The sequence below is a fragment of the Carcharodon carcharias genome, chromosome 13 (assembly GCF_017639515.1).
Source record: "Carcharodon carcharias isolate sCarCar2 chromosome 13, sCarCar2.pri, whole genome shotgun sequence".
NCBI lineage: Eukaryota > Metazoa > Chordata > Chondrichthyes > Lamniformes > Lamnidae > Carcharodon > Carcharodon carcharias.
The window spans coordinates 120774133-120801173 of NC_054479.1; the positions used below are offsets into that span (position 1 = coordinate 120774133).

The 27041-nt window shown below is 40.5% G+C and overlaps 1 protein-coding gene across 9 annotated transcripts in view; it reads left to right on the forward strand.

The window, feature by feature from the left end:
• Positions 1-27041, forward strand: part of kmt2e (lysine (K)-specific methyltransferase 2E) — a 139148-nt gene that overhangs the window by 56636 nt on the left and 55471 nt on the right. For 5 of the 9 annotated variants that reach the window (XR_005944726.1, XM_041202241.1, XM_041202240.1 and 2 more), the window contains exons 3-8: positions 2973-3087; positions 5644-5873; positions 10052-10132; positions 10225-10283; positions 18484-18552; positions 19866-20038. Coding sequence is in view for 8 of the 9 variants with exons in the window: in XM_041202241.1 (XP_041058175.1) it covers positions 2973-3087; positions 5644-5873; positions 10052-10132; positions 10225-10283; positions 18484-18552; positions 19866-20038 (727 nt within the window). In the remaining variant the exon portion in view is untranslated. The remainder of the gene's footprint in view (positions 1-2972; positions 3088-5643; positions 5874-10051; positions 10133-10224; positions 10284-18483; positions 18553-19865; positions 20039-27041) is intronic. The other 4 variants (XM_041202245.1, XM_041202244.1, XM_041202242.1 and 1 more) reach the window with 3 other exon arrangements.

Consider the following 27041-nt stretch of genomic DNA (forward strand, 5'->3'; position numbering starts at 1 on the left):
TTGGAATAAAATTTAATTTTATGATTCACTTTGGGAATTGGTTTAACCAAATTTCATGTAATTTTTTTCAGTTAACTTCTGAGTAGTATTGAGCCAGTTTTTAACTTTTTGTTCTTTTTAGCAAACATTCTCTTGTTAAAATATTAAAGAACAGCAAGTTCCTGATGTGATTAAAGTTTTCCGCCCATCACCAATCCTTTTTTAGCTGGTACAAATAAATGTTCCAAGGAGGTCTTTTGGAAAGTATAATGAAAGTAAATTTCAGTATGTGTGTATATATGTTGCTGAATACATTAATACATTTCAGTATTATTTTTAAAAAGTATACAATCATTTAATGAGCAGTTTAGTTGTATGATCCTAATGGTAGCATTAATTTTCAGAAACCGGTTTGTAGGGATTCTCCTACTTGCTTGGTGAGTAGTTGAGTAAAACGGACCATTCCAGTCCCAGGTTTGGCTTTTTGTCCTAAATTGGTTCCTAGAATGGAGGTAGGGGCACTACAGTTTGCCTCAGTGTTTCTGGTTTAGGGAGGAACACATTTGCTAGAGTTCCCATTCCTGATCTTGCTGTCCATAATCCTTATGAGAAATATACGTAGGTTTGACAGTCTCCTGGTACTCAGTCAGGAGTCACAAAAATGACAGCAACTCAAGTGAGGGCTATGACTTCTGTGGAATTGTATCTCAACAGGAAGTTGATGCCTTCAAAAGGAGTTGAGAGAAGAGTGGCATTGATAAAATCCCCCTAAACAAGTAATTTTAATTTCATAATTTTAAATTCAGATAATTTAGTAAATGGAGAAAAATCCAACAGAAATTTTTTGATGGTATTCTTTTGTGTATGAAATTAAAATTCTGAAGGGTACAGAATATTAATTTTTAAAAATGAAATTATCCAGTAGCCGTTATTAAGTGACTTTAATGAAACAGGACAAAGGACATCGAACAGGAGGCCATTGAACCCCTTGGGCCTACTCTGCAATTTTTTAGATCATGGCTGAACACTACAAAGACATTTATAGTGCCATAAAACATTAAAACAACTCCTGAAATGCATTCAAAACCTGAGCCCTGTATGAACAGCACATAGGGAAGTTCAGCCATTTCATTCTGGATTGCATTCTGCCAATAGCACAATGATCCATAAAGTATTTACCATAGGGAAGAATTCCATCAGGTTATCTGGGTTTGTTGAGTACTGTAATTATTTAGCTCAAAAAAACTTGCATCAGGACATCTAGCTTAGCTGTTGACCACAGAATTGGATTCCATGCTTTTGGTGGGGATTTGTTCTTGTGCCACCTTCTCTGGATCCAGATGATCCTCTTTGTCCCTTTTGCTCTTTTTCGAAGCAGCATGTTTGCACACCACATCATCAATTTTCATGTCAGTCAGCTATCTGGACTTCAGGATTTTCATATAAACATTGAAAGAGGATTCAAATCTTGTTTGAGCAGTCATGTCCAAGAACCCCTGCTGAAAAGTGTTCTCCTCTGAGGGTTGACTATCATTCTGTGTGTGATCTCAGTTCATGTTGGCTGCAGATGTTGCTTCTACATCTTATTTGATAATAGAAACAGAAATACCTGGAAAAACTCAGCCCACAGTTGCCAATTAACAAGGTGAATTTTCTGCTATTCTCCAGTAGAAGTGACACAACCATTCATTTACAAGAGCTCTGGTCATCCACACGGTATTATTTGTTTGGCTGACAGGCAGAATAATGACAGCACAAAAATTCTGAGGGCATTTAAATTTCCAATCGTTAGCAGCTTTCTATTTTACCTAGTTATGCTGGTGGAAACCATTATGATAATTTGCTGCTTAGCTTTTCCCATCGAGAGCCTTTTTGTTGATGAAAGCTAATGTTCTACCTGGCAACAGCTTGTAGAAAATGTCAGTTTCATCAACATTAAAGATGTTTTAAAGCATATAGTGGGTACATTTCAGCAATGTTATCCAGCTGCCAACGTTTTTTGTGGCAACATTACTTGCCTCCCTTTATGTGGACTTGGACTTGATTGCATGGGAGTTTTGAAGCAGCTGATCCACAGTGAAGAAAACACCATTAGTTCTGTATTCATTTGCTTTTTTCAACAAACCAAGCAATGGTAATCTCCAAAATTTAGCAGCAGAGTTCTCTGCAATGAATTTTTTAGGATATCTTGATTCTCACTTTTACCCTTTTGGTGAACAGTGTGGAAATGGTGGAAGAATTCCCTGCTCATTACCAGCCTGTTGAACCATGTCATGAACACTCCTGTGGCCAACAAGTTCTGATGGGTACTTGAACCTGGAGTTTCTGGCCCAGAGGTAGGGACCATTGCGCTACAAGACCCCCCCCCCCCACCATTTCTTTGCAATGAAATGGAGTATATGTATTAAGTAACATCTTAAATAGGTGAAATAAAATCATTGTGTTATTTATCATCGGTAATGATGTTAATTCAAGGTTTTTCTTCACTGGCCTTTCACTGTTGTACTTGAGTTCGTTAAACTGTCTTACAAGCGTTGTGCTGCATTTTGCTAACTGTCTTTCATTAAAAGCAGTGTAATAGTTTACTCTGCTTTTTGTTTTGCCAAAACATAGTTTGGTTTTGTAGAAAGTGTGCACATGTATATGTATGTTTCTCATGCACACTACACAATTTGATTTCATTATGTAAAACAAGAACTAAACCATGCCTATGCTCTATTCTACCAGATGTTGCAATGCTGCTACCTTTCATTTTGTGAGGGTGCCCCAATGGTAGTGAATGTTTCTGCAGTATTGTAATACACCACAGAATAATAGAGAAAATGACTTCAAGAGGAGATTAGAAAAATCTAATTCTAATAGAAATCTTGTTTCTGTGTGTGCTTTTTAAAATGGAGATGTAATGAACTAATTATTTGCAGTTGAGCAAATTGTGCATTTTGCAATAAATCTAGAACTTAGTGAATAATTCAATGTATTTTCTCTTTTTCTAGACCAGAATCTGTAGAAGCAAGCCCTGTGGTATTAGAGAAGTCAAACAGTTATCCGCACCAGTTATATACCAGCAGTTCCCATCATTCCCACAGTTACATTGGTTTGCCTTATGCAGTAAGTTTTGGAATTAATAAAATGGCTACTTGTTTTGCTTAAGTATTTTTTCGGGTCAAATCTGAATTGATACTTTTTTTTAACATTAACTGCCACAGTACAAGTTATACTATTGATTTGGAAACCAGCATTATTGACTATCTAACCAAATGCAAGTTACCACTGCGTCATTTCTTCATGTACAAAAGTTCTAGTGTTTTTCTGTGACTTACTAATACTTAAAAAGTGTTAGTTTACTTAATAAGCTGGTATATTCTGGCTTTTGACACATAGCAAGGTTATTCTGCTTGCTTTTTGTGACAGAATGGTTAATTTTTTTGTTTTTGTGTAATTTTTCTCAGATGTATAAAACCTTTTGAAAGCAGTGATTGGTCACTTTAATATCTAACATTTTTTAGCTATGTGTGACATCCAGTGTCATTGGGGAAAGGGAAAGAGGAGGGTAATGCAGCATTTGATAGCTGCATGTCTGTGAGCACCTGAAAGTAAAATGAACCTGATTCAAATGAGCTGCCGCATGGCAACAAGCTCCTGGTTGAAGCAGGTTATATACCCTAGAGCAGACTTGTCCAACCTTTTCGCTTGGGGAGGCCACATTTCCATTTTATCACTCAAGGGGCCGATGAGCAAATTTCAGAAAGATAAGGTTTGGCACAAAATAAACTGAATTTCAAAATATAGTTGCGGTTTTAAGAAAAGAAACAATTGCTGAGCGAAAATGAAGCAATGCCATAGCAATAAAATTGTTGAGTTTAAAAAAAAGAGTAATTAATAAAAATGACTACAGTGTGAGGGGATCAAAGTGGGTGTACCAGGAACACCCCCAGTCTCAGGATGCTCACTAATTCTCATCCACTGTGTGTGTATGTGTTGGTGTGTGGTGGTGAGAATGAGTGAAAAACATGAGACTGAGAGCACACACATATAGTCTCACTCCCACTTGGTCGGTCTGTGTCTCTCTCACACAAACACATGCTGTCCCCCATGCCCGCCTCACCCACACATGCACTCTCCCTCACACCCCACACTCATACTCAGCCCCACTTATTCAACTCTTGCCGTCTGGCTCTGGCTCCCACCCCCACAGCATAAGCGCGCGCGTGCACACACATGCTCTCTTACTCCCACAGGCATTCACTCACTCACATGAGCTTGCTCTCGCCCCCACCCCCTTGCCCCCCTTCTCACCTGCTCCTCACACCCTGGCCATCGCCTGCGCCCCCCCCCCCCCCCCCCCCCCCCGCATGCTCACTTTTGCTATTGCTTTCTCTCTCGTGTGCGCTCTTGCTCTTACACTCTCGTACAAACCAGCCAGCCTGTCTCTCAACCACCTGGCTGCAGGGGCCACAATCTGGCCTGCGGGCCGTCGGTTGGACAAGCCTGCCTGTAAAAGTGCTACAGACCCTGGTTTTTTCTGTAGTCTTCTTGACTTAGTTATTCTCTCTGCTATAAATAACTGAACCATCATTTAACAAAAAGCAGGTAGTTCAGCAGAATGGCTTCCCTGTTGGATTACCCATTTAAGACAATAAGTGCACAGCAAGCAAAATGCCACGTTTTATTCTAATGTTTGAGAGTCTGAGTAGTGCCTCAGTGCATTTGCGTTGAGGAAGGAAAAACAGCCATCACTATTTGGCGAGACTTCTGTACTTTTGCGTTCATGGGCATCAGTTAAGGACAAGATTGTAACTTCTTGTGACTGCAATAATTTTCTCTCGCACCCCCCCAACTCATCACAATTTTTTCATCATGTACTTACTCCATTCAGCCTTGTTAACTTTAAAAAAATGAATTTGCTTTTAAATACATTCACATCTGCCTTAACTGAATATTATTCCTGCCGATCTCAGAATATGCAGTTTGTTTCTACCAACACAGGAAGTGAGTTTCACAGTCGACTGCGTATGACATTAATATTTTTTTCCAAACTTGAATTGGAGTTTAATTGAACTGATAGATAAAAATAAAAGCCAGGTATTACAACACATTTTGGTGTCATTACATCTTGTTTCATTAAAGTCACTGTGCTGATAGTAGTACTTAATAGTACTATTTTTAGTTTTTGGTAGACAGGACAGTATTTCTGATTGTTAATAACTGTGGCTGCTTTGCAGAACAAATTAAGTTCTGAGCTAGAAACTTAATGGTTGGAGAATGGGTTGTGCATTAGATTAGCACAAAGCCTTTTCAATTCTGGAACAATCCAGGCTTGAACCTATTCTGAGCTAATGAAATAATTTTTCTATTTGATGATTTTAAGGATCTTTCGAGTTGCGCAATGATTAATAGTCTCAGCTCAACCCACAAGAGTGATTCATTTGAACTTTGAAATGACACACACAGATACAGCTGGGGTTGCTATTCTAAGGCTTGGTCCAAGGTGCATTGATGGAGCAAGATTGAATTAATTTTGCTGTCTGGTTGGAAGCTCTTGATCCTAATACTCTTCGTTCTTCAGCAGTAATGTCCTTTGAGCATAAATAATTTACCAAAACACTTTAGAGGGAAAATAGCATTGTGTAAATTGAAATTTCACTCTTTCTTCAACCATTACAGGACCACAATTATGGTGCCCGTCCTCCGCCAACACCCCCAGCTTCCCCTCCTCCAACAGTGGTGATAGGCAAAAATGAGGTGAGCATATTCACCACCGCTAATTTTGATGAGACTTCCAGTGCCACGACGATCAGCACTTCTGAGGATGGAAGCTACGGCACAGATGTTACCAGGTGCATCTGTGGCTTCACTCATGATGACGGATACATGATCTGTTGTGATAAATGCAGGTAGGAATGCAACCTAGTAACCATGTCTTTCACCTGTCTGGTTATTCACGTTACAGGGTAATTTTATTTTTGAAAGTTTGTTAAAGGGATTCTCCAAAGAGGAGTTCACCATTTTTGTCATACGAGATTGGATCAGGTTTATGTTATATTGCAGACCTCAGGTGGGACACTGATGAGGATGTTAACATTGGCCTCAAATAACCTTGGTGTGACAATTGGCTAGGGTTACAGATCCTGATCACCATCTGGCATCCCTGTTGAAATTGTTGCAGTAAGGACAGTTGCAGCTCAGCTTTAATACTCGCAGCAGCTGAATAGGACCAAAGGACATAGGAGCAGAAATTAGGCCAGTTGGCCCATCGAGTCTGCTCTGCCATCCAATCATGGCTGATAAGTTTCTCAACCCCATTATCCTGCCTTCTCCCTGTAACCTTTGATCCCCTTACCAATCAAGCACCTATCTATCTCAGTCTTAAATACACTCAACGACCTGGCCTCCACATCCTTCTGTGGCAATGAATTCCATAGGTTCAGCACTCTCTGGCTAAAGAAGTTTCTCCTCATCTCTGTTCTAAAAGGTCTTCCCTTTACTCTGAGGCTGTGCCCTTGGGTCCTTGTCTCTCCTACTAATGGAAACATCTTCCTCACGTCTACTCTATCCAGGCCTTTCAGTACCCTGTAAATTTCAATCAGGCCCCCCCTCATCCTTCTAAACTCCATGGAGTATAGACCCAGAATCCTCAAACGTTCCTTATATGTTAAGCCTTTCATTCCTGGGATCATTCGTGAACCTCCTCTGGACCGTCTCCAGCGCCAGCACATCCTTCCTGAGATAGGGGGCCCAAAAATGCTCACAATATTCTAAATGTGGTCTGACCACAGCCTTATAAAGCCTCAGCTGTACATCCCTGCTTTTATATTCTAGTCCTCTTGAAATAAATGCCAACATTACATTTGCCATCCTAACTACCGACTCAACCTGCAAGTTAACCTTAAGAGAATCCTGGACTAGGACTCCCAAGTCTCTTTGCACTCCAGATTTCTGAATTCTTTCCCTATTTAGAAAATAGTCCGCCTTTATTCTTCCTACCAAAGTGCATGACCTCACACTTGCCCATGTTGTATTCCATCTGCCACTTCTTTGCCCATTCTCCTAACCTGCCCAAATCCTTCTGCAGCCTCCCTGCCTCCTCAATACTACCTGTCCCTCCACCTATCTTTGTATCATCTGCAAACTTAGCCAGGATGCCCTCAGTTCCTTCATCTAGATCATTAATGTATAAAGTGAAAAGTTGTGATCCCAATACTGACCCCTGCGGAACTCCAGTAGTCACCGGCCGTCATCCTGAGAAGGACCCCCTTATCCCCACTCTCTGCCTCCTGCCAGACAGCCAATCTTCTATCCATGTTAATATCTTGCCTCTAACACCATGGGCTCTTATCTTACTGAGCAGCCTCCTGTGCGGCACCTTGTCAAAGGCCTTCTGGAAGTCCAAGTAGATAACATCCATTGGCTCTACTTTGTCTAACCTGCTCGTTACCTCCTCAAAGAATTCTAACAGATTTGTCAGGCATGACCTCCCCTTGATTAAATCATGCTAATTTTGCCCGATTTTACCATGCACTTCCAAGTATTTTGAAATCTCATCCTTAGAATGGACTCTAAAATCTTACCAACAACCGACGTCAGGCTAATCAGCCTGTAATTTCCCATCTTTTGCCTCACTCTCTTCTTTAACAGGGGGGTTACTTTAGCAATTTTCCAGTCCTATGGAATCCTCCCTGACTCGAGTGATTCCTTAAAGATCACCACTAACCCCTCCACTATCTCTTCAGCTATCTCCTTCAGAACTCTGGGGTGTAATCCATCTGGTCCAGGTGATTTATCCACCTTCAGACCTTTCAGTTTTCCTAGCACCCTCTCCTTGGTAATGGCCACCATACTCACCTCTGCCCCCCGACTCTCTTGAACTTTGGAGATGTCACTCATGTCTTCCACTGTGAAGACTGACGCAAAGTACCTATTCAGTTCCTCCGCCATTTCTTTGTTCCCCACTATTCCTTCTCCAGTGTCATTTTCCAGCTGCCCAATGTCCACTTTTGCCCCTCTCTTACCCTTTATATATCTAAAAAAAACTCTTGCAATCTTCTTTTATATTACTGGCTAGTTTACCCTCATATTTAATCTTCTCCCTCCTTATTTCTTTTTTAGTTGTCCTCTGTTGGTCTTTGTAGCCTTCCCAATCCCCTGATTTCCCACTGCTCTTCGCCGTATTGTATGCTTTCTCTTTAGCTTTTATGCTGTCCCTGACTTCCCTTGTCAGCCATGGTTGCATCGTCTTCCCTTTAGTATGCTTCTTCTTCCTAGGGATGAATTTTTGCTGTGTCTCCCAAATTACTCCCAGAAACTTCTGCCATTGCTGTTCCACTGTCTTTCCTGCTAGGCTCATCTCCCAGTCAATTCTAGCCAGCTCCTCCCTCATGCCTCTGTGGTTGCCTTTATTCAACTGTAATACCATTACATCTGATTCCAGCTTTTTACTCTCAAATTGCAGGGTAAATTCTATCATATTATAGTCTCTTCCTCTTAAGGGTTCCTTCACGTTGAGCTCCCTTATCAAATCTGCTTCATTACACATCACTAAATCTAGAATTGCCTGTTCCCTAGTGGGCTCCACCACAAGCTGCTCCAAAAAGCCATCTCGTAGACATTCCACAAATTCCTTTTCTTGGGATCCACTATCAACCTGATTTTCCCAGTCTACCTGCATATTGAAATCCCCCATGATCACTGTAACCTTGCCTTTCTTACACACCTTTTCTATCTCCTGGTGTATCTTGTGCCCCACATCCTGACTACTGTTCAGAGGCCTGTACATAATTCCTATTATGGTTTTTTTACCTTTGCCGTTCCTCAACTCTACCCACACAGATTCTACATCATCTGACCCTACATCATTTCTTGCTATCGATTTAATTTCATTTCTTACTAACAAAGCAACCCCACCCCTTCTGCCAACCTGCCTATCTCTTCAATATGGTGTATATCCTTGGATATTTAGCTCCCAGTCCTGATCCCCTTGCAGCCATGTCTCCGTAATGCCCACCACATCATATCTGCCAATTTCAATCTGCGCCACAAGCTAATTTACCTTATTTCGTATACTGCGTGCATTCAGATACAACACCTTCAGTTCTCTATTTCACGTCCCCTTTCTCATTGTCGTCCCTTTATCTGATGTGCTTGAAGTTAGATTCCTAGCCCTTTCCAAACACTCTGTCCTATTTTGTGTTCTGGAGACTTTAATAGCCTCTCCTGGGCTCTCCTTTCTTTTCAGTTTTTTCACAATTTTCCATGAAGTTGAATCCACCCCCCACATGCTAACCTGCTTTGAATAGCCTTTGATACAGTGAACATGTTCTCACAAGAATAGAAGTCACTCAAGTGAGGTGCTGGAGGGTATCTAGTGCCCAAGGAACTGTATCATGGAAGAGAAGGGAAACTTGTTGAGAAAATCAAGTGACCCATCTGCCCCTTACTGTTGTTTAAATAAAGTACATATCCTAAAATCTTATTAGTGGATTGCTCAAGGATTGCAAACAGTATTCGGAGATATTCTGGTTTGAAATTTTTCTGGTACATTTCCTTGACCTTTATAACATTGTCTCTAAGATTTCTGTTCATACTAAGTGGTAAATACCTCAATAATTGTTTATATTGAATTAAATGTTGTTTTCAATAATTTTTTGTTGAGAATTCATGTAAACTCATCCAATTTTAGCTGATCCTTTTGACATATGTGAGAGTAATCCCCAAGAATAATTAGGGAAAGTATGACATTACAAAGAATGCAAAGTGGTTCTTTTAATACTTTACCTTAAACCCTGAATTAATAGAGTAAATGACTTAGATTTTTTTATTAGAGCAAAGATGTTACATGGTTGTGCTGTCTTTATTTCAAATGTAATAAGTATGCAAAATTATCCTTGACTTTTTTTGAAATAATAAAATGCAAAAGTTAACAGCCAATTGGTTGCATTGCAACAGCAAAAATAATCAAAGACAAAGGTAATGGTTTGGAATAAAATGCTTACATAAGTAATTTACAAATAATGCCGTCAGTTTCAACAGTGAAGTTTCCAACTTGATCTGTTCCTTTGATTTTTATCTTGCTTAGTGTTTGGCAGCATATAGATTGTATGGGTATCGATAGACAGCACATTCCAGAAACTTACCTATGTGATCGTTGTCAGCCTCGGTAAGTACAGTATATCCTAATGAAAGACTTCTAAAATACCTGTAAAAATTTTGTTCATAAATCTTAAGACAACTGTAATGCTGTACTTCCAGGTGTTTGGATAGAGACAGAGCTGTGTTGCTACAAACAAAGAAAAGGGAAAATATGTCAGGTATGTGTGAATCTATGACAGAGAAAGATGTTGCAACAGAGCTTTATTATTGATGCCTTGAGAACCGCTTACACTCAGTTCAGAAATATTTCAACCTGAAATCCAAACAACAGAACTTGCATATGATGAGATCCATTTATATTGCTAACAAGGTGGTTTTGTTACTGCACTAGTAAACCAGTGACCTGGACTTGATCTGGATACATTTTCAAATCCCACCATGACAGTTAAGTAATTTAAATTCAGTTAATAAAATAAATCTGAAATTTTAAAAAATGCTGGTATTAGCAATGATGACCATGAAGCTACTGGATTGTCGTAAAAACCCATTCAGTTCACTCATGTCCTTCAGGGAAGGATATTTGTCATCCTTTCCTGAATTGGCCTATAATGTGACTTTCAACCCTCAGCATTGTGGGTCGCTCTTCACCCACTTCAGTTAGGAGGGCAGTGATCAAGCAATTCAGTGACAACCACTTCCTGTGAATGAAAAAAAATTCACATGCACCAACATGCAAAATATATTTTACCATATGCACTAGTGACTTGTTTCTTCACTGTGCATGATTTGTGCCTTGGGACAAAGCCTTGTTTTCTGTTCTGGGTTCCAAATTGATATCAGATCAAGAAGTGAGCTGGATCTGGGATAGTTTGGAAGTTTGCAGAGGTTCAGAAATTGGACTTTGGATTTGACATTCTGCTTGTCGACAAACATAAACCAATGAATCCCACCAGCAAAAGCTTCTTCCTGCACCTGTACCCTTCAGAGTATTTGCTGCATTAATTGGGCTAGATCTTGCTGGAAAATAGCAGCGTATTAATGGTACACTTAACAATTAATGCCCAAATCGGCCAGCAAATTCAGGGGATTAAGAGACAAGCCTTGAGTTGCAAACATACAAAACTTGCTGGGCTATTTATGCTGCTGTACCATTTCCTTTGCACAATGGCATCTCACCCTTAGTCTCTCTGTTGTTTTTTTTAAACTTGTTGCATTTGTGCATTAATTGTCCATTAAACTCATCACAGAAAGTTAGGACTGGAATTTAACAGCATTCTATTTTTTTTTAGAATCTGATCATTGTTAATGCAATGCCAAAAAAACTCCGGCCTATAAAGGGAGCAGTTTAAACCATTCAATCTCATTTCTGCATGTAGTAGAGCTTTTAAAAATGTCAAATTTTATATATTTTTTTTACTTTTCCTATCTCTTCACAATCATGTCTTTCCTTCTATTTTCCATTTCTCGTTCTGCACTGGATTTCATTAATTCAGCCACTTTAATTTACCCTCTTTGTCTATTATTCTGGTTTCTTTCTCAGCCCTTCAGTCTTAATGGTTAAGGAGATAATGGTCAGCCTCACCATTCACTAAGGTCCAAGATTTCCTTTTACCTTCGACATACCATTATCAGCTTGCACTTCCAGCAGAAACATTTTTTGAGCTGAAGGATAAAGAAAAATATCTACCTTGCAGCACATGATGCGAGATGGCCTGCTCCAACAAGATCCAGCCTATTGTAATTTTGTTTTTTTCCATGTATGTGATTCCCCCATCCCTCCCCACTCAATTTCATTTAACCTTTTCTACCATTTGTAACAGCTGCCAAGTTCACTTGTTAAGAATGAAGGGTTTCCTGAATATTACACAGATTTTAACCAGTGTTGATTTTATTTTGCATTTTTATCAACTACTTTTGTTGTACTCCTGGCTTCTACCTACAAACAAGTCACTGCTTATCTGAGCATAAGACAGTTTACAATTCTAATTTTCATGCTATTGCTTACATGGACTCCCAGATGATATTTGATGATATTCCACACAAGAGGTTATTAATAGAAATGACAATACTTGGAAGTAATGGTAATTTTGGTGACATGGATTGTTAATTGTTTGAGAGACAGGAGATAGAGAGTGGGGGTACTTTTGATTGGTTAAATGTCCCTCAAGGATGGGATCTGTACTGGGTAGTATTCAGGAAACCTTTCAAAACTTTTCACCATAAATACCAATTATTTGGGCGAAGGAATAGGGAGTTTTATATCCATGTTTGAAGATTTCATTAAATTAAGAGACTCAGTAAATCTTGTAGATGGGATCAGAAAGTTACAAAGAAACATAGACACATTAAGTGAATGGACAAAACTGTGGCAGATGAAGCTTACTGTGGGAAGCGTAGGATAGTCCACTTTGGATCTAAGAAAGAAAAATCAAATAGTTTATTTAAGAATGAGAGACTAGAAACAGGAAGACCAAAGGAATTTGGGTGTTCATGTACACAAATCACTGAAAGCTGGTAACAGGTACAAAATATAAACAAAATCACTAATGAAGCGTTGCCCTTAATTTCAAGAGGGTCAGAATATAAAAGTGAAGGCGTTATGTTTCAGTTTTACAGAGCCTTGGACAAACCCCATTTTGGAATATTGGGGACCATAACTTGGAATATATTAGCCATGGAGGAAGTATAGCGTCAATTCACCAGAATTATACCAGGGCTTAAGGGGTTCAATTATGAGGACAATTTGCATAAACCCTAAGGCTAGGAGTTGAGAGGTGATTTTTTAAAGATGGTTAGAAAGATAAAGGGGTTGGTAGAGTAGAGGCTGAGAAACTATATCCTTTGAGGGTGGGAGGAACCCAGAACAAGAGGGCACAACCTCGGAAGAGGAATAGCCGTTCAGCCACTTGGGCCTGCTGCAGCATTCAGACTAAATCATTGCTGATCTGCACTTCAAAACTATTTTCCCAACTTTTCTCCTTATCTCTTGATGCTCTTATCTAACAAATAAACTGATAAATAGATTTTTATCAGAAAGCTCCCACTGCCCTAGCATCCACAACTTTTTGGGGAGTTCTAGTTCTTACTACCCTTTGTGTAAAAGAAAGAAAATGTGCTTCCTGAGTTTCACTCTTGAATGGCCTAATCTTGTTCTAATCAGTCATGATCTAATTGAATGGTGGAACAGGTTCAAGGGGTTGTAAACTTACTTCTGTTCCTATGTTCCTATCTGTTCATCATGTCTTGACATTTCCATTATCTCTGTGCCATCAGTCTGCTTGACTGACATCCAGGCTTCGATGAGTTGGAATTTCCTCCAGATAGATATTGGGAAGACCAAGAACACCTACTCTCACCACTGATTCTATCCCCATTCCTGGCCGCAGTCTTGGCCTGAGCCAGATCGTTCATATGTCAAAGTTGATGCAGAACTGAATTTCTGACCCCATGTCCTCTCCATCACAAAGCCTGCTAAGTTTAATTTCCATAATATTGCCTTTTTCCTCATTCTGCCACTTAAACTCTTGCGTCACCTCCAGTGTCAACTATTGGCATCTCAGCCTTCCCCTTCTAAACTCTGATGCTGCACACCAAGTCCCACTTGCCCACCATCCCATCCTCGCTGATCTCTGAAACTTGTGTTTAAACCTCTCCATTGTCTCCCTCCTCCCTATTTCTATAACCTCCTCCAACTCTACTTCTTGAATTCTCTCTTTCTCCAACTCTGGCTCCTTGTGTGTCCTGCCTTCCTTCAGCTCCACATGTCTTAATTGGTCTATGTTGTTTGCTCAATATTTTTCTGTCTCCTTGAAACCTATGTCTTTGACCGAGCTTTTGGTCATCTTTCTTGATGTCCATAATTTTGGATTGTGCCTTGGTGAAATACTTTCATTCGTTTTCTTTATTAACGATGCTACAGAAATTCAAGTTGTACAAATGGATTTGTATCCTTAGCTTTTTTCTATCATTGAATAATTTGCTTGCTAAATCAGCTAAAAGCCTTTTAATTTGTCACTTAATCAGTAATTCTTAATGCTTACCCAATATCCTATTAGTATGCTGAATATTTTTTAAAACTAGATTTTGTGTAATCCTCTGACCATGGCATTTTTGTAATGTGGTTTGCTTTGTGCGTTGTTGATGTGCATTGAGTAGGCCCAGGTCAAGGCCCTGTTCTGTCCTTCTCAACAGCTGTGTCATCAGTGGATTAAGAAATTCCACATCTGGGGATTTTTTTTTTGCTGCGATGAATCCCTACCATAGTAATTGTGTTTGCTTCCCACATTGCGCAACATCTTACAATATATGGTGTGTTTGAATTTTCAAAGGAGCTTATAAATGCCTGCAATGGTGGAATGTAATTTAGGATGGTTTCACTTGACCCTCCTCACTTCTAGTGAGACTGCAGACTCTAGTTAGCATTCAAAATAAGTGAAACATAAAATCTCCAGACCAGTAGGTGAAAGGTATTCAAGGCATCTTAATTCATCTATAGACAATAGTAATACCAGAACAATAAAATTGTTCAACACTGGCTGTTGTCAAGGTACACTGACACAGTTTGGCCTTGTAGCAAAGGGTTCCAGCTTGCAAAGCTGGTACTTGAGTATTTGCTGTTTTTTTCTTCAGTAACTGTTTCGTTCATACTGGAAGGTTTTGCTAAACCTGGCAGGCCTATTCTTTTGTTTATCTCCGTTGCTTTGGTGTGATGATGAATTATAAACTGTAATTCTTCAATTACTAAGGAAGAAATGGCAAGCTGTCAATAGTAACTCATAATGAAGGCTTCACAGGACCAAACTTGATGGTCTAGTCAGTTTTGACTGGTTTAAAACAGTTCGGGGCAGTGAAACAAGCTGTATCATTGAATAGTTTAGAGATAATTCTGTATATTGCATTCCTTGAAATATAAAGACCAGGCTTGTTATGCACCCCATTTTCTATTTGGTTTAATCTATTGGTTCAAGCATATCTGCTGAGGAGAATGAATTTTGCTAGCTCTGTCAGGGCAGTCCTCTTACATTTTTGTTCTGGTAAAGTGTTGAAGTAAACTGTTAAGTGCTTTTCTTTCTCTTCCCCCATCTCTTCCTCCTCCCATTAGGCTGAACCAGACTGTGCATAACCTTGGCATCCTAATCGACTCAGACTTGAGCTTCCAACCCCCATATCCTCTCCATTGACCAGGATCCATTTAGAGAGAAAGTTGAGGTGTGCTTGACACGACCATTGATCTTGTAGTTGTGAATAGCTTGGTATTACCTTTGCTCTCCAATTGCAGGGTTGATGTCCCTGAGAACCTTTGGACCACTAGCCAGTTACCTTTATCATGAGTTGTTAGCTCTCTTGGGCAAGATGCTGACCTTGTGACAAAAAGAACTGCCAAATTAGAATAGCTGATGTCCTCTGTGTTATGAGTCATCTGGCCAAGTTGTTGGCAGTGATGGAGCCTAGGTAGAGTCTGTATGCTTGCTTATGGCATGAACTGGATTACAAATGGTGTGGCCAGCGACTTCTTTGTGTCTAGGCGAAGAGATAGACTGAAATAAGGCTGATTTTCCCCTTGAAGAACGTATAAAATAAGTGTTCAATGTTCTGCAGCGGTGGGAAAGCCAACTTAAATTGCATTGATCATTTTTCAAATGCCTCATATGATGAAGTTGGAAGTTATGGGGATAGATGGTCAAATCTTGGAATTGGTTTTGAGATGACTTCCAGAAGGCATTACCTGAAAGTAGGAGAAAGTGTGCATTCCATGTGGCCTAAACTGGGATTCAAGGAATAGCTTTCTCAGAAGTTCAATTTTGATTCAGTTCTGTATGTTGATGAATTTCTGCACATGTCTGACCAAAACAGAAAGCAGCTTGTTTGTTCTTTGAATATTGGGCAGGACTTTCCCACCGGTGGGGCCCGCTCGCCGACGCATAAAATGACACGCGATGACATAGGGTTGAACTCCCGACGTCACCACGCTCCATTTAAATTTTCAGGTAGGCGGGGGCTCAGCAAAATCAGCTGTACGGCCGCCGACCTGTCACTGGCCAATTGAGGACATTGACAGAGTTATTAAACTAATTAATGGACCTGTCTGTCCAACCTTAAGGTTGGCAGGCAGGCCAGGAGCCCTGGCAGGCATTAGAAAAAGCATGAAACCTCACCCACGGGCGGGATGAGGTTTCATGTAGGTTTTAAAAAATTTTATTAAAGTTTTTTAAAATGTTATGGACATGTCCCAACTCATGTGACAGTGTCATGAGGGGACGTGTCAGGGATTTTTTTTCTCTATTTTTAATCATTTGTACAGTAGAGATGACCTCCCTGTGGCAGCACTTAGCCTCAGGGAGATGAATGCGCTCTTTTGTGTGCATGCGAGAAAGAATGTGCACTCGGGTTTAGGGATTCCCCCTGCCTGCACAGGGAGCGCATAGTGCTTCTGTGCGGACATCACACTGGGTGGGCCTTAATTGGCCCACCCACGTAAAATGGTGGCATGTCCCCGATCAGAGGCACCTGCACTTCAACTTCTCTTCTCTCTCTCTCTCTCTCTCCCCTCCTCCTCCTCCTCCTCCTCCTCCTCCTCCTCCTCCTCTCCCCCCCCCCCCCCCCCCCCCCCCAACCCACCCACCCACCGATAGGGGGAAAACCCTGGCCATTATTCTGGATTTATGTAACTCAGAAATATGCCATGTTGCAGAAATTTTTTGGAGGAAGAAATTATTTATATGTTATCACAGAAATCCTGATATTTGAATGTAGAAGGAAGCTTTTGTTGATGTTGGCTCTCCTGGAACTAGCTGTTGGTACTCCATTTGTCTGTTCTTTCCTTGTACCCTTAATTCTCTGAAGTGTTTAACTCGTTCAAGATTAACAGTTGTGATTGACTTAAAGTGAAGCATTTCTTAACCTTATAACCCTTTAGATGAAATAATATCCCTGAGCTCCCTTTTTATGTTTATATTACTTATTCTGATATATGTTCATTTGTTACTGATTCCTAAGCAATTGGAATTTCCCAATATTTACTCTTAAGCCCCTTCATAATTTTGAACACTTCTTGATTTTAAAAATTTTCATCCTTATTTTCAACTCAATCTATGGCCTCTCTTCTCCCTCTGTCTCACCTCTTCCGGCCACATAGTCTTCCTAGATATCCAAGACCATTTTGACCTCTCGAGCATCTCCGATTTATAATTATTCCACCACTGGTGGCCAGGCTTTCAGCTGCCTAGCCCATAAGATCTGGAATGCCCTCCATAAAACCTCTCAAACTCACTGCCTCACTTTTTTCCTTTAAAATGCTCCTTAAAACCTATCTTTTTGCGAAAGCTTTTGGCCGTAAGCCCTAATGTAGCCTTATGGGACTTGGTGTCTAATTTTGCTTTATACTGCTCATGTGAAACATCTTGGGTTATTTTACTGTGTTAAAGGTGCCATATAAAATAAATTGTTCTGTCAGTCCTTCCTTTTACATTGTCTACTTCAGTGAATACAGGCCAGTTTTTCAATACACTCATAACTATAAGCTTTCATCCCTAGCACCCCTAGCACAAACGTAGTCAATCTGCATTGTACCTTGTCTATCTTTCTGTGATGGAGTATACAAAACACTCAATACTCCTGCCATCCCCAACCATTATTCAACACAAATTCATCATTGGCTTCTCCTTTGAATATTTAGAGTCCTTCATATTAAACCCAGAATTCATTGTCCTTTTCAAACGTTTTTCTACCAGTATTTTACTCCCAATCTGGAACTCCTGTGGTGTTCTATTTTGCAAAGCACTTTACTGTTTAGGGCATAATTCTCCCTAGTTTCCCTCAAAATATATTATTTTAGATTTATGTACACTGAATTGTATTTACTAAATATCTACCCACTCCCTTAACCTGTTAATCTCTTCCTGTATACTTCTACATTCTGTTTTGTCATGCCCATCATTTGTCATTAATAGTGAAGTTTGATATAATTTTCTCTATGCCCATGTACCTTACCATGTATGTGTATGAAGAGAGGTCCTACCATTTATCTCTGGAGTAGATACATGTTGCTAATCTGAGAAGCATCCTAATCCCTCTCTGCTTCCTGTCCTTTAGCCATCCCTCTGTCCAGGCCCCCACTTTTATCTTTAATACCATGGACCTTAATCTTCATGATAAATATTAAGTTCTCTTTTTCAGTTTTTAAATCCTCAAAAACATCATGTTTACTAAAACTCCCTTTGTCCATATACTCAGTGATCTCTTTTAGCATGAAATAAATTTAGTCCAGCACAACATATCCCTTAAAAATCTGTCAGCTATCCCTTTTAAGTGTTCACTAATGTTATCCCTTATTATGGTTTCTAACAGTTTACCGATAACTGATGTGAGGATAACTGATCCATCATTATCTGGCTTATCCCTTTCCCCTTTTTTGAACAGGAGTTAACATTCGCTACCCTCCAGTCCTTTGGTACAATTCCTGTTTCCAACGAATTTTGGGAAATTATGGTTAGTACATCTGCTATTTCATCACTTACTTCCCTCCGTATTCTGGGATGTAGACCATTTGGACCTGGTGACTTGTCAGTTTTAATTCATATTAACCCACCCACTCAAAAACTATTATAACTATCTGTTGATTTTCCACATTGTCCTCTAGTATTCTTGTACTCCCTACAGCCTCTTAATAATGAATAAAAATGCTTTTTGAGTAACTCTACCATTCTTCCATTCATTTATATATTAATGAATATTCTAAGTAGTGAAGCAGATGTAAAACACAGGAACAAAACTTTCTTAAGAGATAACCTGACACAGTTCCCTGCTGCATTGCGACTTCAACCCTAATTCTTAAAATGTAGCATATAATAAATAGCTTTAACTGTTTTGCCTGATGGATCCCTGACAAAAGTAATGAAGGCTTATCTTGTGACCTAATTGTTATGGGAGGTAATGTTTATCTGGTATATTTCTATCCAGTGAATGTTTTCTGTGTTGAACTTTTTGTTTTAATCTGATCTTACATAGATATCAAATAATTATGAATAGCGAAATAGTTGTCTTTTTTTTGTTTGTTTAAACTTGCTCCCATTTGTCACTGTGTCAGGTCAATAATGTTTGTACTCACATCCATGCGTTACAATGCCAGATCCATCATTTTTTTTTCAGAAAAGTATAACCTCAATTATCCAGCATAATGGAGGCAGTCCCTTCTTGCAATCCCACCACAAATAACATCAATTGGTGGATGATTGAGATCCCCAAATTACTATACACTTGTTGATTGCTTTTCCTCCGTCTTCTCCAGTGACATATACCTCAATACTAAGTTGCCGTTTGCAGCATTCAACTAATCAGCTGATTTGCTAACTCACAGTTCTCTCCCAGCCTTGTTCGTGACTTCATCAGATAGATCTACAGCAGACCAATGACGCTGTCAGATCCTCAGCATCAACGGTGAGCAATGATTCAACCATCTGACCTCCAGAGCATTTAAATCGCTGACTTTAAAATCAACACAGAATTTGTATAAATGTGCTCTTAAATGGAGGAACTGTGAGTTGGCAGATCTATTGATTAATCACTTGTTGCAGCAGTAACTGCTCTGATAATAAGTCTGTTGATATCCTTGACTTCTGCTGGCCCCCCCATCCCATGAGAAAATTCTTACTGATAGTGAACGATGTAAATAATTGGTATGTGGATAATTGAGGCTGTATTCTTTTTTTTTAAATCTTACTCAATTCCTTATGCAAATTATTAGGTGTAATTTGTTTTTAAAAAATAGTGATTACAGTGTTGATTTTTTTTTTATTAAATAGATGGAGACACTAGTGCAACTGAAAGTGGAGATGAGGTACCTGTGGAACTATATACTGCCTTTCAGCAGACGCCTACAACTATCACGTTAACTGCCACTAGGGTAACAAAGGTAAATGAGAAAAAACGAAAGAAAAGTGGAGAAAAGGAGCAGTTTGCTGCAAAATCTAGAAAGGCAAGTAGAATTTGTCTAATCACAATCTGCTTGTTTTGCTTGGTACACAACTAGAGAGACCTGCACTATTTGACTTGGAAGAAACATATTTGAAGAGTTTGTGTTCAACAGCTGGCTCATTTAGTACTGGAAACCTTAGGCCATTGAAATACATTGCATTGACAATAAAAATCATCTAAGGAGATTATTGTATGTTATGATGGTCTTGAATTCTATCAATTATTTTGTTTACTGTTAACTTGAGTGTTAACACATACTAAGAAATTTCAGCTTCCTAGTGCCAACTTCTGCACTAATATGGAAATATTCACTAAAATTGCTCACGTATCAGAAGGGTAAAATTAAACCATTCAACTGATACGAAAATTTAGACCAGGTTGCATGCACTTGGCTTGTATTCCTTTTGAGTTTAGAAGGTTGAGGGGTGGCCTAATTTAGATGTTTAAAATGACATAAAAATTCAGCAGTGTAGATACACAGAAGTCCTCCTCTCTGATGAGGGAATCTAGCCAATGGGGAAGAATCTTAAAATTAGAGTTAGGCCATTCAGGAATGAAAGCAGGAAGCATTTATTTCACAGGAAGGGCAGTGAACATACGAAATTCGCTTCCACAAAAACCTGTTGATGCTGAGTTAATTAAAATTTAGGCTGAGATTAACAGATCTTTATTTGGTAAGGAATTTGGATCGAAATTGGATAAATGGAGTTGAGCTACAAATACAACCATGATTTTTTTTGTTATTCATTCACTGGATGTAGGCTTCACTGGCTGGACCAGCATTTATTGCCCATCCCTAGTTGCCCTTGAGAAAGTGGTGGTGAGTTGCCTTCTTGAACCACTGCAGTCCATGTGGAGTAGGTACACCCACAGTGCTCTTAGAAAGGGAGTTCCAGGATTTTGACCCAGCGACAGTGACGGAACAGCGATATATTTCCAAGTCAAGATGGTGAGTGACTTGGGAACACCACCACCTGGAAGTTCCCCTCCATGTGTCTGCTGCCCTTGTCCTTCTGGATGATATTGGTTGTGGGTTTGGAAGGTTCTGTTGAAGGAGCCTTGGTGAATTCCTGCAATGCATCTTATAGATGGTACACACTGCTGCGACTGTGCACTGGTGTTGGAGGAAGTGAATGTTTGTGGATGTGGTGCCAATCAAGCGGGCTGCTTTGTCCTGGACGCTGTCAAGCTTCTTGAGTGTTGTGGGAACTGCACTCATCCAGGTAAGTGGAGAGCATTCCATCACACTCCTGATTTATGCCTTGTAAATGTTGGACAGGCTTTGGCAAGTCAGGAGCTACGTTACTCATTGTTTGATTGCTAGCCCCTGACCTGCTCTTGTAGCTGCAGTATTTATATGGCTAGTCCAGTTGAGTTTCTGGTCAATGGTAACCCTCAGGATGTTGATACTGGGGGATTCAGTGATGGTAATGCCGTTGAACATCAAGGGGCGATGGTTGGATTCTCTTTTGTTGCCTGACACTTGTGTGACATAAATGTTACTTGCAACTTGTCAGCCAAAGCCTGGATATTGTCCAGGTCTTGCTGCATTTGCACATGGACTGCTTTAGTAACTGAGGAGTCACGAATGGTGAACATTGCGCAATAATCAGCGAACATGCCCGCTTCTGACCTTATGATGGAAGGAAGATCATTGATGAAGCAGCTGAAGATGGTTGGGCCAAGGAAACCCTGAGGAACTCCTGCAGTACTGTCCTGGAGCTGAGATGACTGACCTCCAACAACCACAACCAGCTTCATTTTGTGCTAGGTATGACTCCAACCAGTGGAGAGTTTTTCTCCTGATTCCCATTGACTCCAGTTTTGCTAGGACTCCTTGATGTCACACTTAGTCCAATGTGGCCTTGATGTCAAGGGGGCATTCACTCTCACCTCACCTCAGGAATTCAGCTCTTTTGCCCATGTTTGAACCAATGATGTAGTGAGGTCAGGAGCTGAGTGGCCCTGGCAGAACCCAAACTGGGCGATAGCGAGCAGGTTATTGCTAAGAAAATGCCACTTGATAGCACAGATGGTCAAGAATAGACTGATGGGGTGGTAATTGGCCAGGTTGGATTTTGTCCTGATTTTTGTATGCAGGCCATACATGAGCAATTTTCCACTTAGGTAGGTAGATGCCAGTGATGTAGCATCTAATGACATACCCCTATTCTAATGCCCCTAAATTTACCCTGTCCATTTAGTTATTCATTTTCTCTTTTTTTTCTTTGCTCCTTTCAATTTTTATTAGAACTTTTTCAATTTTTTTTAATGTTAACATATGTCGGTTACTTTATTTGCTGTGTTTCCCAGCTCCCACTGTCAGTTTTATAAGTGGGAGCAACCTTGGAATTATCATTATCCAGCTGAAAGTCTACACCAAAGGCTACTTTGTACAGCTGAACAAGTGCCAGGAAAGGCAATGGCATAATGATGTTGTTGCTGGACCAGAGACCCAGGGTAATGCTTTGGAGGCCTGGATTCGAACCCTGTCAGATGATAAGTTTTTTAAATAAAAATCTGGAATTAAAAGTCTAATGACCATGAAACCATTGTCAATTGTTGTAAAAGCCCATCAGGTTCACTAATGTCCTTCAGGGAAGGGAATCTGCCATCCTTACCTGGCCGACATGTGACTCCAGACCCACAGCAATATGGTTGACTCTTAAATGCCCCCTGAACTAGGGCAACTATGGATGGGTAATAAATGCTGCTCTGGCCAGTGACACCCACATCCCATGAATGAATAAAAAAAGCATAAAGAGGAGTGCCATTTCTGCAAAGTTAATCTGCGAAGCGGTTACAACCAGATAACTCAACCATACAGCAGAAAGGGTTTTCCTTTAAAATTAAATACAAATGCTTTGAATGTAGATGAAACCTTTTCTAATCCCTAAAATTTAGTTACCTATAATGGAGTTAGTTGTCAGCTGTATTGGTTTATTTCAAGGTACGTAAAGTGACCCTAATGTACCTAAAAAAAAAGACATAGACCACTGTAAATTTCACAGCTTTCTAACTGGTACAGAATAGTTTCACAATACTTTGAGCTTATGTGGAGATTTTGAGGCTCTGTGTTCCTCAGTACATGAGTACTTAGCAACAACTTTTGATGATACTCTTAGTGGCATTGAAGGAGTAAGAGGTAAACTCTTCACATTCACTAAGTAATGTTAATGAGCCATTGCTTGTTAGTTAAGTATTCTTGCAAGGATGTTTACTGGTGCCACTTTTGATCACCGACTGGGGATTGCAGAAAGGGACAGAGTAGAAAGGGAAATAAGATTGAGTTTCTTTCATAAATATTTCATGGGGTATGAACATCACTGGCCTGGCCAGCATTCGTTGCCCAATCCTAATTGTCCTTGAGAAGGTAGTGGTGAGCTGCCTTCTTGAATCGCTGCAGTCCATCTTGTGTAGATACACCCACTGTGCTGATATTTTGCTTTACGAACAATGTCAAGTGGTTTGTTTTAAACATTTCCCTCCTACCATAGTTTTACACTGGAGTGCAAAGTGCCACATAAGTGATTTTCTGTCATTGCGCTCTGGGTTCATTTCTTTAATAGGTCAAGCATTTATTACTCTGAAGACCAGACTCAGTCCCTTTTTTTGTAATAAACAGTGGGAAAAACCTTTGAGTTTCCTTGCTGCTGAATTTTATAGGGCAACTATAAGAACTTCTGTATTAAATTGCTTCCTGTTGCTGTATCTATAGACACTTGGTGATGTAGCACAAACGAAGCCAAAATTGGTTTCATTAGACCTTTGGTTTTGTCATTTTTGAAAAAGCAACAGTCATGGTAAAAATTGTGTACAGTCACAGGCATCTTTTGTGGCAGAGAAACTAATGTTTTGTGGTATTTTTCCTTTTTTCTCTCTTCCTCTCTCTTGCACTCTAACCTGGAAAACAGGCAAAAGCTGAACGCAAGATAGTTCTAAGGCTCCCAAGATACAGAAAATGGTCCATATTTTCTAGGATCTCACTATTGATCTTGATCGACTGGGGAATGTGGTGGGGCTGTTTTACTGTGCGAGCTGGTTGGAAGAGGATTTTAGTTTCCCGGGTGCTCAATGAAAGGTTCGTTCAAGGAACAGCACCAGCCACTGTACATGGTCCTTTTTGACAAAAGCCTTTGACTCTGTCAACTGCGGAAGCTTATGGAGTATTCTCCTCAAAATTGTTTGCCCTCAAAAATTTGTCACCATCCATACCTACTCCACGAAGACATGCATGCTGTGATCCTCACCAATGGAGTTGCCACAAACCCTATCTCAGTGAAAACTGGGGTCAGACAAGGTTGTGTCATTGCACCAATCCTCTTCTCCAATTTCTTCATTGCAATACTGCACCGCACCTCACCTCCAGTAAATTACCCACAGGCATGGAGATAATCTATGGAACAGCTGGGAAACTGTTCAACTTACGCTGCCTTCAATCCAAAACCAAATCCACTCCATCATCAGTCATAGAGTTTCAGCATGTAGATGACGCTTGTGTGTGCGCCCTCTCAGAAACTAAGCTCCAGGTCATTGTTGACTCCTCCTCTGAAGCATATGGATGTGTATTGCTATTCTGAAATCCCATTGTTTTAAACTTGTTTGCATGGCTGTCACTGTGATATGAAGCAGTCTTCCCCTCTCAGATTTACAAGGAGACTCTACTTCCCTTACAGCCTAATTCATGCTGGCAATCTTCACTCTGTAAAACTGAATTCACAATGTCACTCTTCTAGCCCTCCATTTCATTATTTTTTTATCTGTCTTTCAGTTTACATCAAGTTTTTCTACCCTTTTCCAGTTCACAACGATACATATCTCCCCTTTTTCCCTTTAGTTCACACTGGTACTCTTTGCTCTTCCATCACTCCCAGTTCACGCTGGCATGTTCCTCCCTCTACCCTTGATTCAAACTAGCACTTTTCTCTCTTTTCACCAGTTCATGCCAGCACTTTCTTCTTTTTAGATCAAGTACTGTCCTTTATTATTTCACACCCTCTTTGTTCATGCCAATTCTTTTCGCTCCTGTTTAATTTTTGGCCTTTGTTTAAAAATCTTGCTTTAAAATGTAAAGTGAATACCCCAGACTTGCCCACAACAGTACATTATCTCACTTGAACAAGATGTGCACCAACTTCTTCTCTAGTATCCCTGACTGTGAGCTTGTCCAAAGCATTGGTTACATACATGTTCACTTGTTTCCTGTTCTAACCACCACCACCCACAGGGATCTTGGTTCCAGGCTCCTCCCAATGTTGGCCAGAAGAACTGCTGTTCAAACCACCCGTCATGCTCCTACCTTTTGAACCTTGATGCATGCAAAGCCAAACAGGACAGCATGCTCTGAATTCCCACTGTGTGAATATTTTCTGGGAGCAAACGACGACTCTTATTGTCCCTGATCGTCTTGTGTAACCACAGAATCTCACAATGCAGAAGAGGCCCTTCGTCCCATCGAGTCTGCATCGACACGTGAGAAACACCTGACCAACCTACCTAATCCCATTTACCAGCACTTGGCCCATAGCCTTGAATGTTATGACGTGCCAAGTGCTCATCCAGGTACTTTTTAAAGGATGTGAGGCAACCCGCCTCCACCACCCTCCCAGGCAGTGCATTCCAGACCGTCACCGCCCTCTGGGTAAAAAAATTTTTCATCACATCCCCCTAAACCTTCTGCCCCTCACCTTGAACTTATGCCCCGTTGTGACTGACCCTTCAACTAAGGGGAACAGCTGCTCCCTATCCACCATGTCCATGCCCCTCATAACCTTGTACACCTCGATCAGGTCGCCCCTCAGTCTTCTCTGCTCCAACGAAAACAACCCAAGTCTATCCAACCTCCCTTCATAACTTAAATGTTTTATCCCAGGCAACATCCTGGTGAATCTCCTCTGCCGCCCCTCCAGTGCAATCACATCCTCCTTCAAGGTTCTATACAACTCCAACATGACCTCCCTACTTTTGTAATCTATACCTCGACTGATAAAGGCAAGTGTCCCATATGCCTTTTTCACCACCCCACTAACATGCCCCTCCGCCTTCAGAGATCTATGGACACACACGCCAAGGTCCCTTTGTTCCTCAGAACTTCCTAGTATCATGCCGTTCATTGAATACTTCCTTATCAAACTACTCCTTCCAAAGTGTATCAGCTCACACTTTTCAGGGTTAAATTCCATCTTCCACTTATCTGCCCATTTGACCATCCCGTCTATATCTTCCTATAGCCCAAGACACTCAACCTCACTATTAACCAACCGGCCAAACTTTGTGTCATCCGCAAACTTACTAATCCTACTCCCCACATAGTCATCTATGTCGTTTATATAAATGACAAATAATAGGGGACCCAGCACAGATCCCTGTTGTACGCCACTGGACACTGGCATCCAGTCACTAAAGCAGCCTTCTGTCATCACCCTCTTGTCTCCTACAACTTAGCCAATTTTGAATCCACGTTATCAAATTACCCTGTATCCCAAGTGCATTTGTCTTCTTTATAAGTCTCCCATGTGGGACCTTGAAATCCATATAAACTACATCAACTGCACTACCCTCATCTACACACCTGGTTACCTCCTCAAAAAATTCAGTCAAACTTGTTAGCAATGACCTCCTTCTGACAAAGCCATGCTGACCATCCCTGATCAAACCTTGCCTCTCCAAGTGGAGATAGATACTCACCTTCAGAATTTTCTCCAATAGTTTCTCTACTACTGACGTGAAACTCACTGGTCTGCAGTTTCCTGGCTTATCTCTACAATCCTTCTTAAATAGCAGAACTGCATCAGCAGTTCTCCAGTCCTCTGGCATCTCCCCCATGGCTAGAGAGGAATTAAAAAACAGAGTCCCTGCGAGCCCCTCGCTTGTCTCGCTCAGCAGCCTAGGGCACAAATCATCCAGACCTGGAGATTTGTCCACTTTTAAGCCTGCCAACACCTCCAATACCTTGTCATTCCATATATCAATTTGCTCAAGAATCTCGCAGTCTCTCTCCCCAA